The sequence below is a fragment of the Mustelus asterias genome, chromosome 2, assembly GCF_964213995.1.
Source record: "Mustelus asterias chromosome 2, sMusAst1.hap1.1, whole genome shotgun sequence".
Lineage (NCBI taxonomy): Eukaryota > Metazoa > Chordata > Chondrichthyes > Carcharhiniformes > Triakidae > Mustelus > Mustelus asterias.
The window spans coordinates 5,837,001-5,861,187 of record NC_135802.1 but is presented as its reverse complement, the minus strand read 5'-3'; the positions used below and the strand labels follow the sequence as shown (position 1 = coordinate 5,861,187).

The window sequence follows — 24,187 nt, the reverse complement described above, 5'->3', positions numbered from 1 at the left end:
AGCACCCAGAGGAAACCCATGCAGACACTGGAAGAATGTGCAGACTGCACATAGACAGTGACCCAAGCTGGGAATTGAACCTGGTCCCTGGCGCTCTGAGGCAGCAGTTCCAACCGCTGTGCCACCCAAAGAGATGTATGCAGATGCGATACAAATATTTTTGGGCACAAAAGTGCAGGTTCTTATTTCAGACTCTGGCTGTTTTAACCACCTCAAAACAGGCAGCATCTTAAATTGCCAGTGTCTCCCAGACTGCAGACCATGGCATAGTATAAAACATATTCCACCCATCTTGAAATAAATGTTTTCAAAATGGATTTAGACCAGTTGGCCTGAAATAACCTGCATTTCTATAGCTCTTTCCACAACCTCCGAAGATCTCAAAGCATTTTCCAGCCAGTAATGTACTCCTGAAATGTAGTCACTGTCGTAATATAGGAAATGCAACAGTCAGTTTGCCTACAGTGAGCTCCCACAAACAGCAACGAGATAATCTGTTTCTTCATGATGGCTCAGGCATAAATGTTTGCCAGGACATCGCAGAGAACTCCCTAGCTATTCTGCGACAAGGTGCCATGGGATTGGTTCTGTCCACCCCTGAGGGCAGATGGGACCTCGATTCTCATCCAAAAGATTGCATACCCAACAGCACTCCCTCAGTGCCGTGCCAGAGTATTAGCCTGCGTTGTATGTGCCGAATTCTCTGAAGTAGGATTCAAACCCATGACCACTGAACTCGAAGTTATGTCTGACACAGCCTTCTCAAACCTGGTACTACCTAACCAGATGGGTTAATGCTCTGGTAGTCACGCGCATCCCCAACTTGGTTACCTGACTTGGCATCGCAGCAGGCTGTTTATTCACTAAACCGACATGGAAATGGTTTAATAATGCAAATGATAATGGATGTTAAGAACTGTGTTAAATGACAGATCCGAACCTTCAGATTATATTGCAAACATTACAAATGATGCAACATCATCGTCAGCTCTTTGGATGGCAGAACAGGCTGGAGAAAATGAATGACCTGCTTCTGTTCCTGTACCAGGGTATTTTACTTTTTTAAATTCATTCACAGCATGTAGGCGTTTCTGGCAAGGTGATCATTTATTGCCCATCCTTAATTGCCAGTGAGACAACGGAGTTGTTTGTTAGCCCAATTCAGAGAGCAGTGAGCAACCAGTCACGTTAACATGGGTCTGGAGTCACACAGGCCAGACTGAAGACAGACAGATTTCCTTCCCTAAAGGATGTTAGTGAACCAGATGGGTTTGTAGTGACAATCCAGTAGTTACTGATACTTGCTGTGGTGCAGTTTGAACTAGTGTCTCTAGATTATTAGCTCAGGTCTTTGGGTGCAGTAATGTTGCCTCTATGCTCCCAGACCCTGTATTAATACATTGAAAGCTTATGAATGCAAGCTGCTGTGGAATACCAAATGTTAAATTTGCAAGGTAAACGTTTAGCGTTTACTGGCAAAATGGCCATTCATGTGAATGATGCATTTTACAGTCAAAAATCTCTCTGCCCGCCAGGCCCAACTCCAGATAATTTTTATTTTTGAACTGTCCCAGAATCTTATCTCTTTTACACTCATTGTATATTGCATTTTAGTAACATAACAGGTTATTTTTTTAAAACACTAATATCTTTGTACACTGGGTACTCTTGTTATATCTGAACAAGGCTCTTATTCAAGCTTTGCATTTTTAACCTTTCCAAGTTTAATTAGAGTCATAGAGGTTCCCAGCATGGAAACAGGCCCTTAGACCCAACTTGTCCTTTTTTTTTCAAACCCCTAAGCTAATCCCATATAGACCATCCCTTATAGCGATGATCAGAGGATTGCTTGCACAGCACAGAAAGAGAATGACCATAATTGTGTCTGGTTTGTAACTCAAATCCGCTCCCGCCTTTGAAGGCATTTAACTTGCAGTGAGATCATTGGTATCTCACCCAAGTGGCTGTTTCTTGTGAATCTAAACAATGTTGGCAAGCTGTTTCATAGTGGGAAGACATCGTAACTGTGCCCAGAGCTTGTCTGATCCAATATCTATATACATGTACTATGCATTGAGGTCAAAATTTACTGGCAGTCGTGCGTCATGCACCGAAAGGTCATCCTGACCCGAAACGTTGACTCTATTCTCTCTCGATGTGGAGATGCCAGCGTTGGACTGGGGTAAACACAGTAAGAAGTCTAACAACACCAGGTTAAAGTCCAACAGGTTTATTTGGTAGCAAACGCCACTAGCTTTCGGAGCGTGCTGCTCCTTTGTCAGGTGGAGTGGGAGATCTGCTCACAAACAGGGCATACAGAGACACAAACACAAACCCACTCCACCTGACGAAGGAGCAGCACGCTCCGAAAGCTAGTGGCGTTTGCTACCAAATAAACCTGTTGGATTTTAACCTGGTGTTGCTAGACTTCTTATCTATTCTCTCTCCACAGATCCTGTCAGACCTGCTGAGATTTTCCAGCATTTTCTATTTGTGTTTCAGATTCCAGCATCCGTAGTATTTTGCTTTTATCTTAGAGAGACTGAATGACCTGCTTCTGTTCCTATGCCAGTGGAATGCTAGAGTATTAAACTGGTTTAATATGGAAATACATAGAGTGTCTCATATGTATTCTGTACATGCCATACTCCACAGGACCTGAAGGGAACACTAGCCCAGGAACTGGACTTTGAGAATGAAGGCCGTAACGCAGAGCGATGTGCACGAGATCTCAGTCACTTCAAATTTATTGTTATTCCCAAGGTGTACTGGGAGCAGACCAGCAAGGTGAGGCTAAAAATATGGAGTATGTTCTGGCTATGTGCAATGAATATATTTCCATCATTAAAATGGAATCAAGGCTTTTATTAGATTAGCATGCTGGGCAAATATTTTGATGGTCGATTCAAGTTGGTTCAGTTGCCTGGAGGCTGGGTTCATTCACGCAGGTTTGGTAAATGGGGCCCATATTTTACGAGATTTGTTGCTCACCAAGTCACTCATAAACCCTTTGAGTCTGTTGGCTACCAATGAAAGCTCAAAAATTGGGGATGATATGCAAGTCTCTTGGGTTGAAGTGCATCGTAAGCTGTCATGCAGGACAATAGAAGATTAAAAACAAATCTATTACAGATGCAGTGGGAATTTGTTTTTTGTTCTGGAATGTAGCTTATGCTAATAAAATTGTATTTATTTCCCATCAAAATTTCCCATAATTATTTCATAAGAATATAAAGAAAAGGCAGCAGGAGTAGACCATGTGATGCCTCAAATCTGCTCCACCACTCAATATGATCATAGCTGATCTTCAGCCTTAACTTCACTTTTATGTCCACTTCCCATGTTTCTTGAATCCCTTCAGAGTTGAAAAATCTGTCTATCTCAGCATTAAATATACTCAATAATGGGGCATCCACAATCCTCTGGGGTAGAGAATTTCAGAGATTCACAAGTATTTGAGTGAATAATTTCTCCTCATCTCAGTCCTAAATTAGTAGTCCCTGACCCTGAGACTCTGCCCTTATGACCTAGATTTCCCAGAAAGGGGAAGCAACCTCTCAGCATCTACCCTTTTCAAGCCCCCTTCAGAATCTTGCATGTTTGGGAGTATAGGACTTTGGAGCAGGGGTAGGCCATTCAGCCCTTCACGCCTGCTTCACCATTCAATAAGATTGTGGCTGATCTTCCAAGTGACAGATGGAATTTAACCTTGAGAAGTGTGAGGTGATACACTTTGGAAGGAGTAAGTTGACAAGGAAGTATTCAGTGAGTGGCATGATACTAGGAAGTTCTGATGAACCCAAAGGGACCCTGGCGTGTTTGTCCATAGATCTCTGAAGGTGGAAGGGATGTTCGTGGAGTGGTGAAAAAGGCATATGTGGCACCTTTTTTCCTTAAAGGACATTAGTGAACCAGATGGGTATTTATGACAATCGACAATGGTTTCATGGTCAACATTCAACTTTTAATTCCATATTTTTATTGAATTCAAATTTTGCTATCTGCTACAGTGAGATTTGAACCCAGGTCCCCAGAGCATTGCTAGTCCAGTGACAGTACCACTACCTCAGCACCTCCCCTTTCTGAAATCAAAACTGTGCACAGTATTCCTCGTGTAGTCTCACCAGAACTCTCTACAACTGTATACCAAGACATCCTTACTCCTGTATTCCAAACATGCCATTTGCCTTCCTAATTGCTTGCTGTATGTGCATACTAGCTTTGTGTTCATTGTATGAGTCACCCAAGTCCTCAAACCTCTCACTTCCATACATTATCCTCCATCTGTGCCACCTTTCACTTAACCTAACTTCCATTCATTTAAGTTGTTAATATTACTTTCCAGTCTCTATCCGTTTCACAGCTTTCATTTCTACCTAACATTGTACAATCTTCAAACTTGGGTAATTTTTCTTGGTCTATTTGTCTAAGTCATTAATAGAGATTGTAAGTAGCTGAGTCCCAGCATTGATCCTTGTGGCACTTCACTAGTTACATCTATGAACTTGAAAACGTACACTTACCCCTACTCGTTGCATCCTGTTCATCAATCTGTCCGCAATCCATGCTAGTATATTACTCCAAACTCCTTTAAGCTCTTATCTTTTATAATGACCTTTGAGTGGTATCTTATTGAATGCCTTTTAGAAATCCAAGTATACTACATTTATTGAACATAGAATATAGAACAGTACAGCACAGAACAGGCCCTTCGGCCCACGATGTTCTGCCGAGCTTTATCTGAAACCAAGATCAAGCTATCCCACTCCCTATCATCCTGGTGTGCTCCATGTGCCTATCCAATAACCGCTTAAATGTTCCTGAAGTGTCTGACTCCACTATCACTGCAGGCAGTCCATTCCACACCCCAACCACTCTCTGCGTAAAGAACCTACTTCTGATATCCTTCCTATATCTCCCACCATGAACCGTATAGTTATGGCCACTTGTAATAGCTCCATCCACCCGAGGAAATAGTCTCTGAACGTTCACTCTATCTATCCCCTTCATCATTTTATAAACCTCTATTAAGTCTCCCCCCAGCCTCCTCCGCTCCAGAGAGAACGGCCCTAGCTCCCTCAACCTTTCCTCATAAGACCTACCCTCCAAACCAGGCAGCATCCTGGTAAATCTCCTCTGCACTCTTTCCAGCGCTTCCACATCCTTCTTATAGTGAGGTGACCAGAACTGCACACAATATTCCAAATGTGGTCTCACCAAGCTCCTGTACAGTTGCAGCATAACCCCACGGCTCTTAAACTTCAACCCCCTGTTAATAAAAGCTAACACACTATATGCCTTCTTCACAGCTCTATCCACTTGAGTGGCAACCTTTAGAGATCTGTGGATATGGACCCCAAGATCTCTCTGTTCCTCCACAGTCTTCAGAACCCTACCTTTGACCCTGTAATCCACATTTAAATTAGTCCGACCAAAATGAATCACCTCACATTTATCAGGGTTAAACTCCATTTGCCATTTTTCAGCCCAGCTTTGCATCCTATCTATGTCTCTTTGCAGCCTACAACAGCCCTCCACCTCATCCACTACTCCACCAATCTTGGTGTCATCAGCAAATTTACTGATCCACCCTTCAGCCCCCTCCTCTAAGTCATTAATAAAAATCACAAAGAGCAGAGGACCAAGCACTGATCCCTGTGGCACTCCGCTAGCAACCTACCTCCAGTCCGAAGATTTTCCATCCACCACCACCCTCTGTTTTCGATCAGATAGCCAGTTACCTATCCAATCGGCCAACTTTCCCTCTATCCCACACCTCCTTACTTTCATCATAAGCCGACCATGGGGGACCTTATCAAACGCCTTACTAAAATCCATGTATATGACATCAACTGCCCTACCTTCATCAACACACTTAGTTACCTCCTCAAAAAATTCAATCAAATTTGTGAGGCACGACTTGCCCTTCACGAATCCGTGCTGACTATCCTGGATTAATCCGCACCTTTCTAAATGGTCGTAAATCCCATCCTTAAGGACCTTTTCCATCAATTTACCAACCACCGAAGTAAGACTAACCGGTCTATAATTACCAGGGTCATTTCTATTCCCTTTCTTAAACAGAGGAACAACATTCGCCACTCTCCAGTCCTCTGGCACCATCCCCGTGGACAGTGAGGACCCAAAGATCAAAGCCAAAGGCTCTGCAATCTCATCCCTTGCCTCCCAAAGAATCCTAGGATACATTTCATCAGGCCCAGGGGACTTATCGACCTTCAGTTTATTCAAAACTGCCAGTACATCCTCCCTCCGAACAACTATTTCCTCCAGCCTATTAGCCTGTAACACCTCTTCCTCAAAAACATGGCCCCTCTCCTTGGTGAACACTGAAGAAAAGTATTCATTCATCACCTCGCCTATCTCTACTGACTCCATACACAAGTTCCCACTACTGTCCTTGACCGGCCCTAACCTCACCCTAGTCATTCTTTTATTCCTCACATAAGAGTAAAAAGCCTTGGGGTTTTCCTTGATCCGACCCGCCAAGGACTTCTCATGCCCCCTTCTAGCTCTCCTAAGCCCCTTTTTCAGCTCATTCCTTGCTAACTTGTAACCCTCAATCGAGCCATCTGAACCTTGTTTCCTCATCCCTACATAAGCTTCCCTCTTCCTTTTCACAAGACATTCCACCTCTTTCGTGAACCATGGTTCCCTCACTCGGCCATTTCCTCCCTGCCTGACAGGGACATACCTATCAAGGACACCCAGTATTTGTTCCTTGAAGAAGTTCCACTTTTCATTAGTGCCTTTCCCTGACAGTTTCTGTTCCCATCTTATGCCCCCTAATTCTTGCCTAATCGCATCATAATTACCTCCCCCCCCCAATTGTAAACCTTGCCCTGCCGTACAGCCCTATCCCTCTCCATTGCAATAACAAAAGACACCGAATTGTGGTCACTATCTCCAAAGTGCTGTCCCACAACCAAATCTAACACTTGGCCCGGTTCATTTCCCAGTACCAAATCCAATGTGGCCTCACCTCTTGTCGGCCTATCCACATATTGTGTCAGGAAACCCTCCTGCACACACTGCACAAAAACTGCCCCATCTGAACTATTTGACCTACAAAGGTTCCAATCAATATTTGGAAAGTTAAAGTCCCCCATGACAACTACCCTGTGACCCCCACACGTATCCATAATCTGCTTAGCAATTTCTTCCTCCACATCTCTATTACTATTTGGGGGCCTATAGTAAACTCCTAACAACGTGACCGCTCCTTTCCTATTTCTAACTTCAGCCCATATTATCTCAGTGTGCAGATCCCCCTCGAAGTGCCTTTCCGCAGCCGTTAGACTATCCTTGATTAACAATGCCACTCCTCCATCTCTTTTACCAGCTTCCCTACACTTACTGAAACATCTATACCCCGGAACGTCCAACAACCATTCCTGTCCTTGTTCTACCCACGTCTCCGTAATGGCCACAACATCGTAGTCCCAAGTACCAATCCACACCCCAAGTTCATCTACCTTGTTCCGGATGCTCCTTGCATTGAAGTAGACACACTTCAACCCACCTTCCTGTCTACCGGTACCCACCCTTGACCTTGATACCTTCCCCAATACCTCACCACCCTCAGCACTGACTTCTGGACTACAACTCCCTTTCCCACTCCCCAGACAAATTAGTTTAAACCCCCCTGAAGAGCCGTAGCAAATTTCCCTCCCAGGATATTCGTGCCCCTCTGGTTCAGGTGCACCCCATCTCTGTGGCTCGGGAGGGTAAGGGGGAGAGCGGGAGGGCAATAGTTATTGGGGACTCGTTAGTTAGAGGGATAGATAGGAGGTTCTGTGGCAGCAAAAGAGACTCGAGGATGGTATGTTGCCTACCGGATGCCACCTTCCCCAGAATGTGTTCCAATTATCCACGTATCTGAAACCCTCTCTCCTACACCATCCCTGCAACCACATGTTTAACTGCACTCTCTCCCTGTTCCTCAACTCGCTATCACGTGGCACCGGTAACGTACCAGAGATGACCACATGTTTTGTCTTGGCTCTCAGCTTCCATCCCAGCTCCCGAAATTCCTGTTTTAAATCCCCGTCCCTTCTCTTACCTATGTCGTTGGTACCAATGTGTACCACGACTTGTGACTGTTTCCCCTCCCCCTTAAGAATCCGGAAGACACGGTCCGAGACGTCACGGACCCTGGCATCCGGTAGGCAACATACCATCCTCGAGTCTCTTTTGCTGCCACAGAACCTCCTATCTATCCCTCTAACTAACGAGTCCCCAATAACTATTGCCCTCCCGCTCTCCCCCTTACCCTCCCGAGCCACAGAGACGGACACAGTGCTGGAGATCCTCTCACTGCGGCTCACCACTGGTATGTCGTCCCCCTCAACCGTATCCAAAGCGGAATACTTGTTGCTAAGGGGAACGACCACAGGGGATCCCTGCACTGACTGCTTCCTCCCAGCCCCTCTCACCGTCACCCATCTATTTTCATTCCTCGGAGTAACTGTATCCCTAAAGCTTCTGTCTATGGCCACCTCTGCGTCCCTAATGATCCTAAGTTCATCCAACTCCAGCTCCAGTTCCCTAACACGGTTTTGGAGGAGCTGCAGATGGGTGCACTTCCTACAGGTGTAATCAGCAGGGACACTGTCATCATCCCTCACCTCAAACATAGTGCAAGAGGAACATTGCACTGCCTGCACACCCATCCCCTCTAGATACCTTTAGTGCAAGAGGAACATTGCACTGCCTGCACACCCATCCCCTCTAGATACCTTGCCAGTATCAGGTAGAAACAGCAAAAATGAATTAAACTCACCCCTGCTCGCCCTTTCTGCCTAAGCCCTGTGAGCCAAAGCCCTTGCAGCTTTCACTCAGCTTCCCACTCACTCTGCAGCCCACTCCCGATGCTGCCCGCTGTATAGAGTGACTTTTATACTACAAAACACAATCTCCCAGATTCCCCTGCAGCCTACTCCCACTTCCTCAGAGTTTAAACCGTTGAAAAAAAGCCCGCGAAAAAAAACCAGATTAAATAAATAAATAAATCACAGCACTTTACTCACCCTCAGTACTCCTGCTGAGAATCTCTCCCTCTGTCTTGCACCACTTCGAACAAATCAAACAATTGGAGGTTCTTTATCTTACTAGTTACATCCTCAAACAAATGCAAAAGGATTTGTCAAAAGTAATAGTACGGAACTCAAGTATAGCTGGAAAAAAGAGACATGCTATCAAAGAGAGACTTGCACTCATCAGCATAGATCCAAGAATACCAAATCTCAAAGGGAATAACAATTGTACTGCATGAGAAAAGAATGCTGATTGGTTTGCAAATAGACTCTGGTTGAGGTGTTGCCATTGAGAATGCCCAGGGAATATTTATCCCTCTAGTTTTGTTTAAAGTCAAAATAGGCAAGTCAGTACTGATTGAGATGTTGCCATGGGGAATGCACCAGGGAACAGCTGTCCCCCATGTTTTTGTTCAATTGAGAAAGGTGCAATGCTTGGACATATTCTATTCGTTTGCAGAACATACGGTCCTGCATTTAAATACATGTAACTTCTAGCAAAAATATGTGAACCATATTGCAAACTTGACTGATATTGAATTGGTTCTTGACATAATTGGTAGTGCACTCAGAAATGCTGGCCAATTGTGGAATGACACCCTATCTTGCATACTGTTCTAAATTTTGCAAGCACAGGTTCGTTGAGTACAATCAGTACTCTCTCTGCCTGTTGCGAACAGCCGAGGGGACATGTTTAATACAATCCATCAGTCATTGGGACATATGGCCCACATACCTGCCATCACGCTGCCACTGAAATTTATATAACACATTATTCATTTGTGTGATAGGCGGGAAATGTCTTTTTGGCTTGGTGCAGCATCCTGTTGGAAAATACCACTCGTGTTGCTACTGCATATTAGCAGGATGAGATGGCTAACTGCACCTGTTGTTCAAATCTTTGAGACACCTTGGGTGGGATTTTCCTCCCTCGCTGCATCATGTTTCGTGTTGGTGGGAAGTGGCGTGCTGTTCACAGGTGGTGGGATCTTACAGTCCCACCATTGTCAACAGGGTTTCCCAGTGAATGGACTCCTTGCAGCTGGGAAACCCACGGCAGGGTTGCACCGTCAGCAGGACTGTAAGATCCCACCGGTGTGAATGGCAGCACGATTTTTGCGCTTGTCTGTGGGGTAATTTGAGATAGACTGGGTACTTTTCAGAACTGACACATTCATTCATGAGTTGGCGCGATATACATCAAATATTCTCCATGGCAATGCCTCGACTATGCAGAGTCCACTTACCAACTAATCAGCACCTTTTTCTTAAGCACAAGATATTGTTATTCCCTTTAAAATTTGATATTCTTGCATCTGTCATGTTGAGTACTAAACACACAGCTTTTACAGTATGTCTCTTTTTTTTCAGCTATACTCAAATTGGTCAAGCACAATTCCTTTTCATATAATCAGATAAAGTCATGGAGTCATAGAGGTTTACAGCATGGAAACAGGCCCTTCAGCTCAACTTGTCCATGCTGCCCTTTTTTTTAAACGCCTAAGCTAATCCCAATTGCCTGCATTTGGCCCATATCCCTCAATACCCATCTTACCCACGTAACTGTCTAAATGCTTTTTAAAAGACAAAATTGTACCCGCCTCTACTACTAGCTCTGGCAGCTTGTTCCAGACACTTACCACCCTGTGTGAAAAAGTTGCCCCTCTGGACACTTTTGTATCTCTCCCCTCTCATCTTAAACCTATGCCCTCTAGTTTTAGACTCCCTTTGGGAGAAGGTATTGACTAGCTGATCTGTGCCCCTCATTATTTTATAGACCTCTATAAGATCACCCCTAAGCCTCCAATGCTCCAGAGAAAAAAGTCCCAGTCTATCCAGCCTCTCCCTATAACTCAACCGATCAAGTCCCGGTAGCATCCTAATAAATCTTTTCTGCACTCTTTCTAGTTTAATAATATCCTTTCTATAATAGAGTGACCAGAACTGCACAGTGTTCCAAGTGTGGCCTTACCAATGTCTTGTACAACTTCAACAAGACGTCCCAATTCCTGTATTTAATGTTCTGACCAATGAAACCAAGCATGCTGAATGCCTTTTTCACCACTCTGTCCACTGTGACTCCACTTTCAAGGAGCTATGAACATGTACCCCTCGAGCTCTTTGTTCTATAACTCTCCCCAACGCCCTACCATTGAGTAAGTCCTGCCCTGGTTCAATCTACCAAAATGCATCACCTCGCATTTATCTAAATTAAACTCCATCTGCCATTCGTCAGCCCACTGACCCAATTGATCAAGATCCCGTTGCAATCGGAGATGACTTTCTTCACTGTCCACTATGCCACCAATCTTGGTGTCATCTGCAAACTTACTAACCATGCCTCCTATATTCTCATCCAAACCATTAATATAAATGACAAATAACAATGGACCCATAAACTGATCGCTGAGGCACACCGCTGGTCACAGACCTCCAGTTTGAAAAACAATCCTCAACAACCACCCTCTGGCTTCTGTCAAGAAGCCAATTTTATATCCATTTAGATACCTCACCCTGGATCCCGTGAGATTTAACTAAAAGTCCCAGTCTATCCAGCATCTCCTTATAACTCAATTCATCAAGTCCTGGTAGCATCCTCGTAAATCTTTTCTGCACTCTTTCTAGTTTAATAATATCCTTTCTATAATAGGATAACCAGAATTGCACACAGTATTCCAAGTATGGCCTTACCAATGTCTTATACAACTTCAACAAGACGTCTCAACTCCTGTATTCAGTATTCTGACCGATGAAATCAAGCATGCCGAATGCCTTCTTCACCACTCTGTCCACCTGTGATTCCACTTTCAAGGAGCTATGAACATGTACCCCTAGATCTTTTTGTTCTGTAACTCTCCCCAATGCCCTACCATTAACTGAGTAAGTCCTGCCCTGGTTCAATCTATCAAAATGCATCACCTCGCATTTGTCTAAATTAAACTCCATCTGCCATTTGTCAGCCCACTGGTCCAATTGATCAAGATCCTGTTGCAATTACTTTTGCTAACTTCCAATCCACATGGATCATTCCAGAGTCGAGAGAATTTTGGAAAATCATAAGCAGCACATCCTCCATGTCTGCAGCTATCTCTTTCAGAACACTTTTAGGGTCTGGGCATTTGTTGGATTTTAATTCCAAAAGTTTATCTAATATTTTTTCGCTGCTGATTATGATTACTTTAACTACATCACTCTTATTAGCCCCTTAGTCATCCTCTCCCAACCCTGCCTCATTGCACAATACTATGTCCATAGTCGGTTCCACAACACATTGCTTCAGGAAACTAATGCATTCTAGAAACTGGTCTTCTAGACCAATTTTGCCAAATTTATTTCTTCAATCTATTTGAAGATTAAAGTCCCACATAACTATTACATTGTCTTTGTTACACGCTCCAATTATTTTTTTCATATTACTCTATCTGTCAGCATAACCACTATTGAAACATTGTGTACTTTGGAATATTTATTTCTCAACCTTGATCACCTTATAACCATGTAATGGCGATTCAATTTAAGCCATTTATCTTTATTTGTGCCATCTCATTGCGAATACTCACGCATTCAGAATGAAAATCTTTATATTTTTTTACTATTTTTGCATGGGCCTGATTTGCTGCAGCAGCAGGAGAGGCTGGATAGACTGGGACATTTTTCTCTGGAGCGTAGGAGGCTGAGGGGTGAACTTATAGAGGTCTATAAAATAATGAGGGGCATAGATCAGCTAGTCAATATCTTTTCCCAAAGGTAGGGGAGTCTAAAACTAGAGGGCATAGGTTTAAGGTGAGAGTGGAGAGATACAAAAGGGTCCAGAGGGGCAATTTTTTCACACAGAGGGTGGTGAGTGTCTGGAACGAGCTGCCAGAGGTAGTAGTAGAGGCGGGTACAATTTTGTCTTTTAAAAAGCATTTAGATAGTTACATGGGTAAGATGGGTATAGACACAAGCAATTGGGACTAGCTCAGTGGTTTAATAAAAATGACAGCATGGACAAGTTGGGTCGAAGGGCCTGTTTCCATACTGTAAACCTCTATGACTCTCTCTGCAAACTTTGAAATAATGCCTCTGTGCCAAGGTGCAGGTCATTTAATATGTATCAAAAAGAACATTGGTCCCAACCCAACCACTGAGATCTCTTAACAATCTTGAGGAGTCTTGACGGGGTGGATGTGGAAAGGAGGTTTCCTGTTGTGGGAGAATCTCGAATGTAGGGGTCATTGTTTAAAAATAAGAGGTCACCCGTTTATGACAGAAATGAGGAAAATCTTTTTCTCTGATGCTGATCAGCCTCTGGAATTCTCTTCCTCAAAAGGCAGTGGAAGCAGAATCCTTGAATATTTTTAAGGCAGCACTCAATAGATTCTCAATAAACAAGGGGATGAAAGGTTATCGGGGCTGAAAGATGATCAGCCATTATCTTATTGAATGTGGAGCAGCTCTAAGGGTCGAGTGACCTACCCCTCCTCCTCATTCCTATGTTTGTACCACTGAAAAACTCCTTCCAGTCTAAAAAACAATGTTGTTTTCTCACCCTTAGCCAACTTCAAATCCACGCTAAAACTACCTCTTGATCCTGTGTAACCATTTTTCTAATAATTCTGTAAGCTTTTCCTTTAAACACGTTAGTCTAATTTCTCATTTGTGTATTGGTTTGTCTGATGGTACCAGTGATGATATTCTGCACTTTCCCTTAGCACTCTATTCAATAGCGATGATGGAACCTTTGTTTTCTGTGATCCTGCTGTCTAGATTCTACCTGTCTAAACCCTTCCTTTCCATTTTACCGCACTTAGAGTCAGCTCACACTCATCTTCTCCTATGTGCTGCGCATAAGCATTTTTGTCGGCTCTGTAAACGTATGATGTATTTCTGCTTAATGTGTATATGCTTTTACTTTCAGCGAATCCTGACTGCAGATTACTGCGAGGGCTGTAAAGTCACCAACATTGATGAAATTGAGCAACAGGGCTTGAGTGTCAAAGATGTAAGTGCAGATTTTCCTCATCCACTCCCTCAAATTTATTCCTCATCTCTTCTGAAGGCAATGGCTCATGGACAGACACTAGGAGCCCTCTGGACTCGCCTCGCTCGCCCGCCTCGCTCACCCGCCTCGCTCACTCGCCTCGCTCTTCAGGCAGTATGTGTTAATAGTTTAACTGTGGGGCCGGAGAGTATCATAGGTCAGTCTCATCATCTGATGTCCATACATGCTATATTCTGAGAGGGTTTGTCTGATAGGGACCAGAAGTGGGAACCCTGAGAAATTATATTTCTTTAAATGTTAATCTAATTGCTGTACAGTCCCTGCCAGTATTTGTAGGCTCTGTACCATTTGAAGCTTATAGTCTTTCAATCTATTGCGGCTGTGCAAACTCTTGGCTAGAACAATCCAAAGTCAAACCCACTGTCTACCCTGCTTTCTCGATCAACTTTAAAGCTTTTAAAAGTCACTTGTCCTTTGAAAGATATAATAGTTTGTTCCCAGCACCTACCCTGCACCAAAGCATCCCTTGCTCCCTGACAACACTGCACAAAGTTTTCTCCCAGTCTGCACTAAGTGATTGCTTTAATGTGCAACTCTTGTTGCTGAGGTCCACAAAAATCTGCTCAAATCTGGATGTAACATGTGAGTTCCTTGTCTGGATGACAAATCACTGAAACCAGCTACTTCATCTGCCACTGACACAATATGGTGCTGTGTGTACTATCTGCAAGATACACTGTGGCAAATTACTCCTTCGACAGCAACCTCTACTGCCTTAGCAGACACATGGGAACACTATCACCTGTAAGTTCTCCTCCAAGTCTCTCTTAATCCTGACTTGGAAATATATCCATAGTTATTCATCATTACTGGATCAAAATTCTGGAATGCCTTCCTAACAACCTGTTGGGTGTTTCTATGCCTTATGGACTGCAGCCGTTTAAAGGAGCAGCCCACCATCATCCCTTTGGGGCACCTAGGACTTGGTAATAAATGCAGCCATGCCTGTGATGCCCAACCAGGCAAGCCAAAGTTGAGATATCATTGAATTGGAAAAATGGATTGATTAAATGCCTTTATTTAGAGCATTGAGTTCAGATCCTTTAAGGTGCTAATGACGAGGAAGGGTTTCCAGTGGCTGTTCAGAAGGCCTATGTTCTAGTTTTTCTGGTGTCATGTCTGTGCCTGTGTTGCACACCCACCATCTGTTATGATTGGCAGTGCTGTTGAAAAAGCAGCTGGAAGAGTTGCACTGTACACTGACACACCTTCTCCTTTCCTCAGGTTGCGGACAAACTGGTCAGGACTTTTGCAGAGCAGATATTTTATACTGGGTTCATCCACGCTGACCCCCACCCTGGGAATGGTAAGTCCGAGAACTCTGGGGGAGCACGAGACCACCAAAACGTCACTGTTGTCTTTGTAGTACAAATGCTACAATAGAAAATACATCTGGTTTGACCAGAATTAGTTTATATAACTGATAGCAGAGACTGAAAAGGGGGAAAGCTACTTGTGATCAATAACACCTGGCATTTATATAGCACCATCAACATCCCAAGGTTCTCTACAGGAACATTTTCAAACAAAATTTGATGCTGAGCCACTTAAGGAAATATTAGGACAAGTGACCACAAACATAGCAGAAAGGTAGCTTTCAAGGAGCATTTGAAAGGGGCAGAGAGAGATGGGTGTTTAGGAACAGAATTCCAGAGCTATAGGCAGCTGCACACACTACCGCTAGTTATGGAGTGATTAAAATGGGGGATGCACAAGAGACCCGAGTTAAAGGAACACCGAGATCTCGGAAGATTTTAGGGCTGTAGGAGGTTATGGAGATTGGGGGAGATTTGAACATGAGGATGAGAATTTTAAAATTCCAAGGCATTTCTGGATAGAGATGTAGGTCAGCAGCAGTGATGGATAAACAGATTATGGGCACAGGCAGCAATTTATTTTTCTCTCTCATGGGATGTTGGCATCACCAGCAAGGCCAACATTTTTGTTGCCCTTGAGAAGGTAGTTTTGAGCTGCCTTCTTGAACTGCTGCAATCGCTGAGATGTAGGTACACTACACAGCTGTTGGGGAGGGAGTTCCAGGATTTTGACTCGATGACAGTGAAGGAATGGCGATATATTTCCAAGTCAGGATGGTAAGTGGCTTGGAGGGGAAATTGCAGGTGGTGGTGTTCCCATGTATCTGCTGCCTTTGTCCTAGGTGGTAGGGGTCATGGATTTGCAAGGTGCTGTCAAGGGAGCCTTGCTGAGTTACTGCAGTGAATCTTATAGATGGTACACACTGCTGCCACTGTGGTGGCAGAGGGAATGGATGTTGTTGATGTCATGCCAATCAAGCAGGGCCGCTTTGTCCTGGATGGCGTTCTGTTTCTTGAGTATTGGAGCTGCACCCATCCAGGCAAGTGGGGAGTATTCCATCACACTCCAGACTTTGCCTGGTAGGTGGTGGACAGGCTTTGGAGAGTTAGGAGGTGAGTTAGCCTCTTTGCTGCTCTTGTAGTCACAGTATTTTTATGGCTGCTCCAGTTCTGTTTCAGTGATGACTCTCTCATGATGTTAGTGGGGGATTCAGCAATGGTAATGCCATTGAATGTGACTATCTTCAGCAGGAGCTCCATATAGTACTTTTATATTGCATCTCGAAGATGTCAGTGTTACACAAACGCACACGTGCGCGTGCACACACGTATAATCTATAAATTTGTAGACTGATAAGGAGGCCACTCTCCCACAGCAAGAAATCTCAAACAGTAGTGAGGTCAACAACCTTTTGATTATTTTGTTGATAGAGGAATGTCAGCCGAGGGCACCATGGAATGCTCCTCCTACAGGATCTTTATCATCCATCTTAATAGGCTGACATGTATTTGCTGAGATGTCGAGTGATTTTTGTCTTGTTCCAGCCTCTCTCCTCCCCTGTCCCATGTAATTCCTCTATATCCATATGAGTCAAATTTATATTTGATGTTTTTTTTTTCTCTGTTGTGCAGTGTTGGTTAGGAAAGGCCCTGATGGAAAAGCGGAACTGGTGCTCCTAGATCACGGATTGTATGAAAACCTGGATACAAAGTAAGTGCTTTTGTCAGAAAAGAAATCATTGTTAATAAGTGGGATTTGCTAGCTAGGCCAGCATTTGTTGCCCATCGTTGGTGGCCTTGAGGTGATGGTGGGCTGCTTTCTTAAACCACTGCAGTCCATCAGATGAACACACTCTAATATACTGCTTGGTTGGGACTTCACTCTTTGTAGTAGTTTTGATGCAGCTTAGTGGTTTACTCAACTGCACTAGTATGGAACTGGAGTCACATAGAAACATAGAAAAACTACAGCACAAACAGGCCCTTCGGCCCACAAGTTGTGCCGAACACATCCCTACCTTCTAGACCTACCTATAACCCTCCATCCTATTAAGCTCCATGTACTCATCCAGGAGTCTCTTAAAAGACCCTATTGAGTTCGCCTCCACCACCACTGACGGCAGCCGATTCCACTCGCCCACCACCCTCTGTGTGAAAAACTTACCCCTAACATCTCCCCTGTACCTACCCCCCAGCACCTTAAACCTGTGTCCTCTCGTAGCAGACATTTCCACCCTGGGAAAATGCCTCTGAGAGTCTACCCGATCTATGCCTCTCAACATCTTATACACCTCTATTAGGTCTCCTCTCATCCTTCGTCTCTCCAAGGAGAAAAGACCGAGCTCCCTCAGCCTATCCTCATAAGGCATGCCACTCAATCCAGGCAACATCTTTGTAAATCTCCTCTGCACCCTTTCAATCTTTTCCACATCCTTCCTATAGTGAGGCGACCAGAACTGAGCACAGTACTCCAAGTGGGGTCTGACGAGGGTCTTATATAGCTGCATCATTATCCCCAGACTCCTAAGCTCAATCCCTCTATTGATAAAGGCCAGCACACCATACGCCTTCTTAACCACCTCCTCCACCTGCGGGGCCGATCTTAGAGTCCTATGGACCCGGACCCCAAGGTCCTTCTGAACCTCTACCGTACTAAGAGTCTTTCCCTTTATATTGTACTCCTTCATCCCATTTGACCTACCAAAATGGACCACTACGCATTTATCTGGGTTGAAGTCCATCTGCCACTTGTCCGCCCAGTCTTGCATCCTATCTATGTCCCTCTGTAACTTCTGACATCCCTCCAGACTATCCACAACCACACCAACCTTCGTGTCGTTGGCAAACTTACCAACCCATCCCTCCGCTTCCTCATCCAGGTCATTTATGAAAATGACAAACAGCAAGGGTCCCAGAACAGATCCCTGGGGCACACCACTGGTGACCGACCTCCATTTAGAAAAAGACCCATCTATACCCACTCTCTGCCTCCTTTGGGCAACGTAAGAAGTCTCACAACACCAGGTTAAAGTCCAACAGGTTTATTTGGTAGCAAATACCATTAGCTTTCAGAGCGCTGCTCCTTCGTCAGATGGAGTGGAAATCTGCTCTCAAACAGGGCACAGAGACACAAAATAAGCCAGTTCTGGATCCACCGAGCAGCAGCCCCTTGGATCCCATGCCCTCTCACTTTTTCTAGAAGCCTTGCATGGGGGACCTTATTGAACGCCTTGCTAAAATCCATATAAACCACATCTACCGCCTTCCCTTCGTCAATGTGTCTAGTCACATTTTCGAAGAACTCCACCAGGCCCGTAAGGCACGATCTGCCCTTGACAAAGCCATGCTGAGTATTCTTGAGCATACTAAACCTCTCTAAATGCTCATATATCCTGTCCCTCAGGATCTTCTCCATCACTTTACCAACCACTGAGGTTAGACTCACCGGTCGGTAATTACCTGGGCTATCCCTATTCCCCTTCTTGAAAATAGGAACCACATCCGCAATCCTCCAATCCTCCGGCACCTCTCCCGTCTCCATCGATGACGCAAAGATCATCGCCAGAGGCTCTGCAATCTCCTCCCTCGCCTCCCACAGTAACCTGGGGTACATCCCATCCGGACCCGGCGACTTATCTATCTTGATGCCATTCAAAGATTCCACCACAACCTCTTTCTTAAAGTCCACATACTCGATCCTTTCAGTCCACCGCATGCCCGCAGTACACCCACCCAGGTCCTTCTCCTCTGTGAAAACCGAGGCAAAATACTCATTGAGCACCTCTGCCATTTCTACTGGTTCCGTACAAAGTGTTTATATGGAGTAAGGGGAAATATGAAGACATTAGACAGCAAATTAGAGGAGTAAATTCGAAGGAGGTATTCTCGGAGGTATTCTCGTTCCCGCCTTCACCTTTTATAAGCCCTATTCTGTCACGTCTCATCCTTTTACTCTTCACATATTTATAGAACGCCTTAGGGTTCTCCTTAATCCTACCTGCCAGGGCCTTCTCGTGACCCCTTCTGGCTCTCCTAATTTCCTTCTTTAGTCCCTTCCTACAAGCCGCATACTCTTCTTAATCCCTATCTTCGCCAAGCTCTCTGAGCCTTTTGTACGCTTTCCTTTTCTTCTCGACTAGGTCCCGCACAGCTTTCGTGCACCACGGTTCCTTTAACCGACCAACACCTCCCTGTCTGCTCGGAACGTTGTCCTGTAGAACTCTAGACAGACATTCCTTGAAAAACTGCCACCTCTCTTCAGTACATTTCCCCGAGAATACCTCCTTCCAATTTACTCCTCTAATTTGCTGTCTAATGTCTTCATATTTCCCCTTACTCCATATAAACACTTTCCTAGCTTGCCTGATCCCCTCTTTTTCCAATGCAAGCCTAAAGGAGATAGAGTTATTTTCGCTATCCCCAAGATGCTCTCCCACTGACAGGTCTGACACCTGTCCAGGTTCATTGGGCAGTATCAGATCAAGTACAGCCTCTCCTCTTGTAGGCTTGTCCACATGCTGTGTCAGGAAACCCTCCTGAACACACCTAACGAACTCTTCCCCATCCAATCCCCTTACCCTAGGGATATTCCAATCTATGTTTGGGAAATTAAAGTCTCCCATCACAACAACTCTGCTATTACTGCATCTCTCCAGGATCTGTTTCCCTATCTGCTTCTCCACCTCCCTGTTACTATTGGGCGGCCTATAGAAAACTCCCAGCAAAGTGACCGGTCCCTTCCCACTCTGAACTTCCACCCACAGAGACTCAGTGGACAATCCCTCCACAGCATACATCTTCTCTACAGCTGTGACACTATCCCTGATCAGCAGTGCCACTCCACCCCCTCTCTTGCCTCCCTCCCTGTCCTTCCTGAAACATCTGAATCCCGGCACCTGGAGTATCTAGTCCTGTCCCTGAGACATCCAAGTCTCCGTAATGGCCACCACATCACACTTCCAGGTATCGATCCATGCTCTGAGCTCATCCCCTTTATTCACTATATTCCTGGCATTAAAGTAAACACATCTCAATCCTTTGGTCTGAGCTCTCCCCTTCTCTATTCCCTGTCCATCCTCCCTCTTGCACTGCCTATAACCCTTCTCTGTTTGCGAGCTACCTTCCTCACTCTCAGTCACCTCATTTTGATCCCCTCCCCCCAACCTATCTAGTTTAAACTCTCCCCAGTAGCCTTAGCCAACCTTCCTGCCAGGATATTGGTTCCCCTGGGATTCAAGTGCCACCCGTTTTTTGTGTACAGGTCACACCTGCCCCTGAAGAGATCCCAATGGTCCAGGAACCTGAATCCCTGCCCCCTGCACCAGTCCCTCAGCCACACATTCATCCTCCACCTCACTCCATTCCTGTCTTCACCTTCCCGTGGCACAGACAGCAATCCTGAGATTACTACCTTTGCTTTCCTCCTTCTCAGCTGTCTCCCTACTTCCCTATACTCTCTTTTCATGACCCCTTCCCCCTTCCTACCCACATCAGCGGTACCAATGCTACCTCCGGCTCCTCTCCCTCCCACCTCAGGATTTCTGGGACTCGCCCAGCGACATCCTGGATCCCAGCCCCAGGGAGGCAGACCACCGTGCGAGACTCCTGCCTGCCTCCGCAAAATCACCTGTCCGCCCCCCTGACTGTTGAGTCCCCGATTAATACTGCCTTCCTCCTCTTATCTTTAGCCCTCTGAGTTACAGGGCCGGACTCCACCCCGGAGACACGGCCACTGCTGCTTCCCCCAGATGGGCTGTCCCCCCCAACAGTACTCAGGCAGGAGTACTTGTTGTGTGGGGGCACACCCACCGGGGTGCTCTCAATCACCCGAGCTTTACCCTTCCTGGCCGTCACCCACTTGGCCTCCTCCCGTGGCCCTGGTGTGACCACCTGATGATAGCTCTCAAAGACCTGACCAACTAAAGGACAATGATGAATCAGTTTGCTTTTTACATCACTTGACAGATTGATTGTCGCTTCTATTGATTTTTATTTTAGTTGTACTCTCTGGATTATTAATGCAGTAACTTGCTGCTCAAAGCAGCAGCCACCTTTTGGAATATACTGTCCTGACTTTTCCTATTAAAAGCACAGGTGCTTATTAAATTAATCCTGGTTGCATTTTGTGTTGCTCTATTAAGATGTTGCTTTTTGGAATGACTGTATAAACCCCGTCTTCAGGGGCTTCTTGTTACTGCTATTACTTTGTAAAGATAGATGACAAACTCTCGGAGTATAACTTTTGATGTGAAAGAGAATTTGATTATGACAGATTATCTGAGTGCATAAATGGAGCTGAAAAATATAGCTTTAGATGGAATGAAAGAAGAAATTGATAGCATTTATATAGCGCCTCTGGCCATCTCAAAATCATTTATAGCCAGTTCATATTTATGAAGTTGTAATGTCGGAAATGTGACAGCCAATTTGCACAAATCAAGAACCCACAAACAACAATGTGATAACTAATCTGTCTGATCAGTTATAGCAATGTTGATTGAGGGATAAATGTTAGACAGGACAAGGATAACTTCCATGCTCCTAGAATCATAGAATCTCTACAATGCAGGAGGAGGCCATTTGACCCATCGAGTCTGCACTGACAACAATCCCACTTAGGCCCTATCCCCTTAACCCCACGTATTTACCTCGCTAATCCTTCTAACCTACGCACACTAAGGGGCAATTTAGCATGGCCAGTGCACCTAACGAGCACGTCTTTTGGACTGTGGGAGGAAACCGGAACACCCAATGGGAACCCACGCAGACACGGGGAGAACGTGCAAACTCCGCACAGACAGTGACCCAAGCCGGGAATTGAACCCGGGTCCCTGGCGCTGTGAGGCAGCAGTGCTAACCACTGTACCACTCGAAATAGTGTGTGGGATTTTTTTTAACATGCATCTGGGAGAAAGCAGATTTGGTATAAATGTTCATCTGAAAGACGGTACCTCTGGCAGTGCTGCCCTTCCTCTGTTATGTGCTGGGAATGTTAGCCTGAGTATGGTTCCAGAGGTGAGGAACTTCCATTACGTAGATAAAAAGGAACAATTGGGACAGTTTCTCTTGGAGAAGACAAGATTGACAGCTGATACTCATAGAGATGCTCAAAATTGTGAGGGTTATGGACAGAGCATTTGGGGAAACCAGTTCCCATTGGTGGAAGGATCAAGAACGAACAGGCACAGACTTAAGGTAATTAACAAAAGATGCAATGGAGACATAAGAAACATTTTCAGACAGCGAGTGCATTGCCAGAGAGTGAGCTGGAGGTAGGTTCACTTGAGGAATTTAAGAGGGTATTAGATAATTATCTGGAAATGACAATGTGCATGTTTAAGGAAAAAAGCTGGGGAGTGCCACACTGTAAATTGCTCCTTCAGAGCAGGTCTGATGGGCTGAATGGCCACTTTCTGTGATGACATGAAGTCTGGACTGTGAGTTGAATTTAACCTTCTGACATTGACAGTGTGACACACACACTGTCTGCTGCAATCCAAGCTTACAGGAAACAAAAAGCTGAGAGAGTTCCACAGTTTTCAGCCTGAGCGAAGAAACAAGTTCTCCAAGGTTCGAGTTTTGAACTGAGGGTTGATTTTAAATTAATGATGCAGCAAAGAGGAGGAGTGTAAAGTGGACAGTTCTAGAGCCTGATTTCTCAGTCTACACCATTGGCTGTGTGCCAGAAATCCATCAACAGAATATTTACTCTCCTGTTCTGTGAAGAGACAAATTGAGATTGTACTCGTCTTATCTTAGAAGTCTGCTGGACTGGCCTTGTTTTCTCTGGAGTTAGCTGAGTTATGCCTGTGTTTTTATTTTAAAAGTTACAAATCACTTGTAAGCCTGAGACAGCCTTGGTGAGAAAGTTAACCATTTAACTGCTACTGCTGCTAACAGTACAGCCTCCTGATGAGTGCTATTGCCTTCCTAAAGGAAGCCAATTCCTGGAGATGGTGGAAGTCTTCAGGAATCTGTATCCTACCAGACAGAATTGTTCACTTGTTCATATCCCACACACAGTATTTTGGCAATCTGTCTTCTGAACACAATCCATGTTCCAATTCTCATAAGGTGTGTGTCTGTGTGTAAGACATACTGTGGAACAATTACTGATTCTAGAACCAAGTGTTATACAGGAGAGGAGTGGGATAGGAAAGCACTGGTTCAAAGCATTTTCTATTGCATGTAGGTTGGTTACTTCATTAAGAATAATAAGCAGGTTGGCTGTAAGGTTGATCAGGTCCTTGAGTCGTGAATGGACCTGTACATCACAGACAAGAATGTAGGTTCACCTCTTTCAATTCAGCTGCAGAAAGGGTAATGTTTCCGACCTACAGAGACCACAGGGGAAGGCAGAGTCATTCAATGTCACAAAAAGGCAGAGCGCCTTCTTTCTGTGAACCTGTGAAACAATGGTTTCATGCTCATCATCAGACTTTTAGTTCCAGATTTCTACTGAATTCACCAACAATCTGTCCTGGTTCTCCTCCCCCCCCCCCCCCCCCCCGCCCCTGCCATGCTGACACTATAGTTACTAAAGTCCACCAACGCCTTTACTTCCTCAGAAGACTAAGGAAATTTGGCATGTCAGCTATGACTCTCACCAACTTTTACAGATGCACCATAGAAAACATTCTTTCTGGTTGTATCACAGCTTGGTATGGCTCCTGCTCTGCCCAAGACCGCAAGAAACTACAAAAGGTCGTGAATGTAGCCCAATCCATCACGCAAACCAGCCTCCCATCCATTGACTCTGTCTACACTTCCCGTTG

General features: G+C 44.8%; 1 protein-coding gene across 2 annotated transcripts in view; it reads left to right on the top strand.

Annotated features, from left to right (window-relative positions):
- Positions 1-24,187, top strand: part of adck5 (aarF domain containing kinase 5) — an 85,098-nt gene that overhangs the window by 45,191 nt on the left and 15,720 nt on the right. For both annotated transcript variants that reach the window (XM_078230468.1, XM_078230475.1), the window contains exons 8-11: positions 2,656-2,787; positions 13,954-14,037; positions 15,322-15,403; positions 17,046-17,124. In XM_078230468.1, coding sequence (XP_078086594.1) covers positions 2,656-2,787; positions 13,954-14,037; positions 15,322-15,403; positions 17,046-17,124 — 377 coding nt within the window. The remainder of the gene's footprint in view (positions 1-2,655; positions 2,788-13,953; positions 14,038-15,321; positions 15,404-17,045; positions 17,125-24,187) is intronic.